The 8,909-nt window shown below is 41.5% G+C and overlaps 1 protein-coding gene across 2 annotated transcripts; it reads left to right on the forward strand.

Moving 5' to 3' along the window:
- Positions 1 to 3,081: 3,081 nt before the first annotated feature.
- Positions 3,082 to 4,972, forward strand: LOC149501072 (uncharacterized). 2 transcript variants are annotated; one of them, XR_016324455.1, is made up of 2 exons: positions 3,082 to 4,097; positions 4,541 to 4,972. XR_016324455.1 is itself a non-coding variant. In XM_089734247.1 (2 exons), exons 1-2 carry the CDS (start codon positions 3,427 to 3,429, stop codon positions 4,738 to 4,740), a joined length of 486 nt encoding a protein of 161 aa, XP_089590373.1. In that variant the 5' UTR covers positions 3,083 to 3,426; the 3' UTR covers positions 4,741 to 4,972. The 2 variants fall into 2 exon arrangements, 1 of the variants encoding a protein (XP_089590373.1); XM_089734247.1 differs by having other exon boundaries at positions 3,083 to 3,712.
- Positions 4,973 to 8,909: the final 3,937 nt, after the last annotated feature.

Genomic DNA, 8,909 nt, shown 5'->3' on the forward strand with positions numbered 1-8,909 from the left:
CATTATTTGTTTATTTATTTCTAAACGTTTACGAAAGTTTTGTTGATCCATTCAGTCTTCTAACAGAACTCAGGTCCTTCGTAATTGCAAGATGGCTTCCTACTAGTGCGGGAGAGTTGGCATGGCGTCGTGTAAGCCCGCATGGGTAGGTACCCTTTTTTTTTCAGTACCCGCGCCTAGGGGGCGTGCGGGGTATGTGGAACTTGACGGTCTATTCTCCGCGCTTGGTGCGGTAGAGGGGGGGCCCTACGACTCCCCTTGCACTCTGACACCTGACGTCCGATCTCCACCCGGGGTCAGAACCCAGCCAGAGTAGGGGGTTTCCCGCGATCACCACTACAAGCAGACTCGCGGCGCTACTCCTAGGCCACCATACCGAGGGGTCGTCGAGGCGATAATTAAGACTCTACGTCGGCCTTCTCAGTACAGCAGCCTGACAGGCCACCTTAGGCAGTGCCGCTGTTATTCCGGAATACCCCGCTGGACCAACCGGTTGCTCTTACGCAATAACTCCGTGAAGCTGCTGCCATGCAGCACGCTAGAGCGCAGTCAGCACGCCCCGTGGGCTTAACCGGGGACAAGTACTACCACCCTGCCTATTACCGCCGTCCAACAGTAATGCGTTTAAGCTTGAAGGGTATAGCAGCCGTTGTACTTTAAAACTACAACATAGAACTTATATTTGATCCAGATGGGCCTTGACTTCGTTAATTAAATAATAATAATAAAATAAACAATGCCCTGACACAAGTCAACGTATTAAACAGAAAAATAAGAAGTCTTGTTGAAAAATAATAAATTGTGTCGACATAAAAATGCATTTAATAAACAAAGTCATCTTTTGAATGTAATTTTGAACATTCACTCAACATAATTCTAGTTTTAATACATTCACCTTGACATTACAATCGTGTTGTAAATGTCATTCTATTTGGCATGATAATTCAATTTCTTCGTTTTGTTTCAAATTATAATCGATATACCATTAGGTGCTACTTTTTAATTGTATTCTGTTCTATTGCATGGGTGAACTAGCTCACGGTATGTCTGGGACAAAGTCGTTACCAGACTTAAGATCCATCTCACCTATCCTGACACGCTAGGTCTAAGTCTGCATTGTGTGTCAAAGTGGTTGTCCTCTGTAACAAGCTCTCTAAAATTGTTAAGACAGTGGTAGACGCACCTACCTGTGTGTACACTCTACCCGAAAATGTCATTGGGTGACCGAAGTTTTTTGGAACGAAGTTCCTTATGGGAAGATGCGGAGGGGTACCCTAACCGGGAAAAAACGTCCGTAGCGTAAGATCTTTAATAGTAATGAACACAGTGTTGTTGCGAAACCTCCAGTTTTATTTTCTTTATACCTCGAATAGAACTTAAAATTAATATTTTTATAATAAGGAACTTCGCTCCTATCCGGTGTCCCACGACACCACACATCTTTTCTTTTTATTTTGGCGAAAAACACTGGATCCCCGATATGTAGGAGTTGAACCTCACCAAAAACCCTTATGCCCTTAGCAGTATTGTCGGAAATATGGCAAAATTGCAGTACCCCAGTAGTTAGAAATGCTTAGAGAGCATGCCGCACATTCTCCGTTAAATCACATAGTCAATTACAATATGCACGTGAAGATATGTTGTGGTATTTTTCGAAGCTGAGTTCATACTGTCGTAAAACGTACGAGACATAAGAATAACTAGAAATACCAAGCATAGCGGCCTTCGGAAAATACTTAACGGAAAGGAGGAACTCTGAGTTCATCCGCTCATTTAGATAAACTAGTGATCTACCGGTAGTCGAAATTCGACTATAATTAATTGAAATTAAAAGTTTGTACATTATTATGATTCTAATGTCAAAGATGTCAAGACACTTCTATAATCACAAATTTCGCCAAAACTACACTTTAGACAAATATTAATAAAGACAAACAATATTTAATCTATTCTCAATTTAACCACAGACTATAAGCAATAAGAAAATATTGACAATAAACAAATAGTATGTATGTGACGGCGTTAACGATATTTATGTTATATAGCACGTGCAATAGGAGTGACTCACACAAGCCAGGTGCGCCGGCCGTGTCGTTCCACTCGTAAACAACAGCTGCAACAGAAGTGACTCATAAGCCAGCTACGCCGGCTAGTATAAAAAGGCGGAACGTGCCTTGAAATGGACATTCGTTGGACTGCGTTTGCCTGGTGCACTTACTATATCCGTGTTACGTTGTGTGATTCAGTGACTGTTGTACGTACTGGTTAAGGTTGGACAAGTGTTAAAGTGAATTGTTAAGATAACATATTGTTGATTAAATCAGGAATCAAAAAGTGACATCGTTTTACTTGATGTTCAACAAGATAATATCTACCCTCAAGCTTACATCAGAAGTGAGATCAGGACTCTACTCTCACTGGCGTGACGTGTTTGAACATGTTCGAAGTACAGCAAAAAAAACATGATGCAGATCAGAATACTAGTAGTGGTACGCCACAAGAGCGTGAATGCAGCATACGTAAGTCGTGTAATAACGTCTCTGTTACCTCGATGGAAGATCTGAGCCACGAAGAAATCGTCACATCTTACGTTCTGGCTCATGTTGCCCAGTTTGACTGTAGACTTCATCACATGGCATTTACTAACGGAAATACAACACGTAACAAGCTATTGCAAGAAATTAAGGCAAGTGCAAATCTCAAGTGAAAGTTTGATCGCAATAATGGATCTGTCATGACGAGTGGGTAGTTCCGACACGGGTCGTTTTTAAGCCATTGACTACTGCTAGAGTTACATGGCACTAGTACAGTAAACCAGGACATGAGACTGTGAATTGTCGCTGAAATTTTAGAATCTACTTAGCCCACTGAGTTTCTCGCCGGATCTTCTCAGTGGGTCGCGCTTCCGATCCGGTGGTAGATTCTGCGAAGCGCTGCTCTTGCTAGGGCGGTGTTAGCAATTCTCCGGTTTGAGCCCCGCGAGCTCACCTACACAAGCTAGGGTACGCTGAAATAGCCTCTCAAGGCTATCAGCATAGGTAGGAAAAAAAAAAAAAAAAAATAGAATCTACTCGATTCAATACCAATAACACTACACGTTCGATGACTTCGGGCTCCAGCAAGCAAGCAAACAAGAAAGCAAGCAAGTTTCCGTGGGGAAGAAAAATTGACACATCTGAAGTCGTCGTGACCTGTAAGATAAGACGTCCGGTGCGTTCGTGTCTGGCGATGCGGCGGTGTTCGGGTTCCGCTGGCGGATGCAGGTTTTTCCGGTGAAGTGCGTGCTTTTGCGTGCTTGACATGTGTTCGCGGTTGGCTTCCTCAGTGTGGGAGTAACATCGTGTAAGAGAGGTGGAACCCGTAAAATTGTAGTTTGCGTGGTGGCTGGTAAGATTTGTTGCGGTAAGAAGTTTGCATGGTGGTAAAATGTCTTGTGAGTCTGCACAGGTAGCCGGAGGTGAGACTTCCGCGGTCGCGGCCCACCCAGTCCGCGAGAACCGGGCAGATCGCCTCGACGGTACGGAGGCCGGCCGACGGGTCCGCCAAACGACGAGACCACGCCTCCAGCACGGACTGCCGATATTGGAGCCCCCGCGCTCCGGCTGCACTTGCGCTAGGGCGCGCCGCCTCGTAGGAGACTGTGAGGTATCATTGAATAACTCTGACTGCGATCGCGCGCTGCCGGCGTCGCAGCGCGGCGACGTTCTCGTGGGTAAGGACGTGGCACCAGACGGGTGCTCCCTATAGTGCCATCGACCACACGGGTACCATCACCCTGCCTATTTCTGTCGTGAAGCAGTGGTGTATTTCGGTTTGAAGGGTGGGGCAGCGGTTGTAACTATACTGAGACCTTAGAACTTCTATCTCAAGGTGTGTGGTGCGTTTACGCTGTGGATGTCTATGGTAACCACTTAACACAAGGTGGGCTGTGAGCTTGTCCACACATTAATACGAAGAGCATAATCAAACGAAATTAGATACGAAGTTTAAAGGGCCGTTTAAAGTAGTTGAAGTATTGGATGGTGTCGATTTAATTTTGACTCTCACACATTCGCTTAAGGCTCGAGCTGCTACTTGCCTCGCAAAAATACAGCCTGGTAAGATATCGTGGCCTACTATTAAAGAGATGCTGACAAAATTATCTAATGATGCAAGACCACTTCGACCTGGTTATTAAATTTGAAATGGAAAGCAAAAAGGGACCAGCTGAAGCCGGTATCCGGCTATGGCAACTTATAAAGAAGATTCCCGACGCTAATGTGCCAGAACAAATAGCCACCGGATTTGATAAATCAATACTGTCGCAGTGTGATGAAAGAATCCGTCGGAAATTGAACTCTGTCGTTATTACCACAAAAAATCGTCTATTTCACACATTACGTGGCTTTACCGTCAAAAGAAAAAACGAAGATCCTGATAAAGGACCAAAACGCTCTCGAAGTTTTTTTCTGTGGAAGCTGCCATTTCTGCGGAAAATCTGGGCATCGTGCCGAAGGGTGTTGCGACAGATACTGCTCTCAAACTTTTTTCGATATTCCAGCAAAACCTGAACAACCTCCTCATCCGTGGGCGCCCGGCTCTCGTCTGCAAGTCAGCTGTTACGTGTGCGGTGATGCGAGTCATGTAGCTTCTGGGTGTTCCATGCGCTACAAGAAGAAAAACGACACTGCTCCAGGTGCTGTGGCAGATGCAACCAGAGACGTCAACGTGTGTTCCAGAGCTTCAGTGTGTTACAGATAAGTGGTTTTGGCTTCCCCTTTATGTTCCATTCAGGGTCAGAATGTAGTCTTATAAAACAAAGTCATAGTAATTTATTCAATGGTAAGCGGTTTCATGAACAAGTCACTCTTTGATCTGAAAGTAACTTAGACCAATCATGATGGTAAGAGCACTTAGGGGATATTCAACTCGCCCTTAATAGTGCACGTTGTCGAGTAACAGGGTTTACTCCAATAGAATAGACGTTTGCCGTTCAGGGTCACTTGAAATATCTTAAAGTTTCAACAGAGTGATAATCCCTCTAGATTAGATCTTGATTTAGCACGGTCGAAGACCGGCGAAAACATAAAAAAAAGGGCACAAACAGAAGCTTGGTTTAGTCGAGGCAAAGCTAAAGTCAACCTCTTTTCCGCTGGGGATTTTGTTTTCGTAAGTTGACCGAAAATGTAAAGGTACCTTCAACATTACTGCAGTTTTGGAAAACGATAGGTATAAATTGAGACATTAGTTCTAATAGAGTGTACAAATTTCCCCATGAAAACTTACGTGAAATACCTCGAGGCCCGTCAGGCCTACTAGAAATTTCTGAAAATTATAGTGACGATGACGTGACGGCGTACACAGATGGGTTAATTAATCTTGCTCATGAAACTGATCTTAATGATGACGACTCTATCACTGACAATAGAAGCGACATTTTTGTCCGCAAATAGCGATACAGCAAACATAGTCTGTGGGTAGTGATACAATGTCTGTAAGCTCAGGCACCTCAGGTGCAGGTGTTGGAAATGTAGAAAACGATGGTCGGTCTCGCACTATTTCTGAAGAAATTCCGTATAAATGTTCTGGTTTAAGAAATGTTTTAACAAACGCTACCGTACACGCAGATTAAAAAAAAAAAAAAAGAGAATTGTATGTGGCTAGAGAGATGTTAATCCGGAATAGCAAAAAAAAAAAAGAAAAAAAAAAAAAAAAAAAGGAAGTGTGAAGTCATTGAAGGGTCTGTCCGGTCCAATGGCTTGGCTATAGGGATTTTCATCCAGATTAGCCACAACAATTAGCTACAGGGATTGCGATTCGGTCTAGCATTATCCGGTCCAGTTCGAAAAACTGAAGGGATAACAATTCCGGTCTAAGTTAAAAGGGACATACTTACATACCTGAAGAGTTTTAAATGAACTGGCCCAGGTATGTAAGCAGTCTGAAGGTTATTTTAGCCAGTATAGGATTTTCTGAAGAATTATGCGAACCGAACCGTACTAGATTGTTAATATCATAGACCACGTTTTAAGTTGCATCCGTTAATGTCAGGATGAACGAACACGTTGGTTGTTCACAGACATACCATAAGAATGCGCGCACGAGGACGAGCGCACGTCAGTATGGCCGTGACGGCGTTAACGATATTTATGTTATATAGCACGTGCAATAGGAGTGACTCACACAAGCCAGGTGCGCCGGCCGTGTCGTTCCACTCGTAAACAACAGCTGCAACAGAAGTGACTCATAAGCCAGCTGCGCCGGCTAGTATAAAAAGGCGGAACGTGCCTTGAAATGGACATTCGTTGGACTGCGTTTGCCTGGTGCACTTACTATATCCGTGTTACGTTGTGTGAATCAGTGACTGTTGTACGTACTGGTTAAGGTTGGACAAGTGTTAAAGTGAATTGTTAAGATAACATATTGTTGATTAAATCAGGAATCAAAAAGTGACATCGTTTTACTTGATGTTCAACAAGATAATATCTACCCTCAAGCTTACATATGCGTGTTTGTGTCAAATATATGGCAGTGTGTGTACATAATGTTTTTTTTTTTTTTATATTTATTGATTTAATGTATTTTTTTATCCCTAATTTAAAAAAATGTTGACATTCTGCACTCCTTCTCTGCAGTCTCTATAAGTGTGGGAAATTTCATACTCCTCCGTACGCGCAATTTTCATAAAAATGGGTACAAAGTTTTTGGTTCACGTATTAATATATAGATTAATAAATCTGCCGTCAATTCACATGGACGATTACTGGTTAAAACACGTGTCCATAAAAAACGTGCAGCAAAAAAAAACCAGGAGAATATATATTATTCTTTCGCTAAAATAAATAGGATTCCGAACGCGAGGCCACGTTTGCTCTATAAATTTTGTAGCACGTGCGACAAACAGTCTACGTAACAGTTTTATAAAATACATACAGACCAAGTTAGATTTAACATTGAAATTTAATTTGTTTTAATAATAAAATTCATTAAGATACTCCGATCGAAATAGAATTTTTGACGAATCATCTCGTAGAGGGCTGTGTGGTGCGTTCAAAAGTACGGGCATATGATAAATATTAGTAATGAATATAGGCAATTCTTAATAGTTCTAAATATAAACTATTGGAAAAAATATTGGGTATAAAACTTTTGAATATATTAATAACGATATTTTCGAATTTTTTAAATCTAGCCACACCAAGGTAAAGCTTTCTGTGACACAGAACCGATAAAAAGTGAAGTAAAAAATTGAGCATCCGTTTTTTAATCGCTCCTAAAATTTAAATTTAGACATTTTGTTTTAAAACGTGATGCGTACAGAGGAGATGCATGTGAATAGGTATGAAAATGGTAGTGCAAGGTAGAGGGGAAGAGGTCAACCGAAGAAGACATGGATGGAGTGTGTGAATGAAGATATGAGAGAGAGAGGAGTGAGTGTTAAGATGACGGCTGATAGAAGAGAATGGAATAGAAAAATTCGTTGTGCCGACCCCACCTAGTGGGCTAAGGTGGAGACAATTAAGAAGATTTTCTTTTAAAATAAAACGATACGCAATAATATCCAAAAAACGTATTCATTTTGAAAATTTTTGTATTAAATAATTACATTAAAAAAAAAACTATTAAACATTTATTTTTATTTTTCAATATTAAAGTCAAAATGGCATTATTATGGAAAATACCGAAAAATGAATACAGTGCCTCTTTTTTTTTTTTTTTAATATTTGAATGTAAAATTTTTAGCGTAAAAGCTTATAATAATAAAATGCAAATCATAGAGCCATGAAACAGATTAATTAAAAGAAGCACTAAAAGAAGAAACAAAAAACGTTCCTCTTAGTGACACGGTGCAATAAATATAAGGACATAATATTATAATCCAGAGAAGGTTGACGGCTGGCGGCCGTTGTAAAACTCATGCCAAATCCCTTTAAGCCATGATGAGAGAAAAGACAAGAGAAAAAAGAAGATTTGATTTGATTTTTATTGCTTAGATGGATGGACGAGCTCACAGCCCACCTGGTATGAAGTGTTTACTAGAGCCCATAGACATCTACGACGTAAATGCACCACCCAGCTTGAGATATATGTTTTAAGGTCTCAGTATGGTTACAACGGCTGCCCCACCCTTCAAAGCGAAACGAGTTACTGCTTCACGGCAGAAATAGACGGGGTGGTGGTACCTACCCGTGCGGACTCACAAGAGGTCCTACCACTAGTTAAAAATCGAAATGTTGCACGATCGCTTGAAACTTGCTTGATAAATGTTTTTATTTCTTTATTGTAAGGACATATAAAAGCGTTCACATTCTGTACGTGAACTGAGCAACTGTTAACACATTTTGTATCCTTGTCGGAGTCAAAATTTCAGCAGAAAGCAGCGGCTTCACTCTGTCCCTGGTATTGTCGACGTCCGTACGCGATGAAATTCACCATCAAGTGGTCCGTATGCTCTCTCGTCTGCCTACACAGACAAAAAAACTTCACGTGCTGGGCACTTAAGCCGTTTAAAATTCTCGCCCCGTCCCCCGTTACGTTCCACGTGTCCGGCGCAGTGAACATGGCGCAAATAGAGATCCCTTTGATATTAGTTCCATTCGAAATGGTATTGGATACGTGACCGATAGTAACGATTCAAAATTCACCGATCTGAAAATGTATTTACCGACCGTTTATCGTTTAGTTTATTGTTTATTTTGATATCTGACACTTATCGTGAACAGTCAAACCAACTGTCAGACCTCAGGATACCTCAATTTAGTTCGTTTTCTGTGTAATGAAAAGTATCGTGAGTTATATTTAGGCGTATGTCACATGTCTTATATTCTAAGATGGCTACTACCAACCTTCGTCACGGAAACACATAGAGGATCAAACTCTCCGTAGACTCAGCGATCCTGAACGACCTCGATAGATTTTCACAATAAAAT

Source organism: Bombyx mandarina, chromosome 17 (genome assembly GCF_030267445.1).
Source record: "Bombyx mandarina strain Sakado chromosome 17, ASM3026744v2".
Lineage (NCBI taxonomy): Eukaryota > Metazoa > Arthropoda > Insecta > Lepidoptera > Bombycidae > Bombyx > Bombyx mandarina.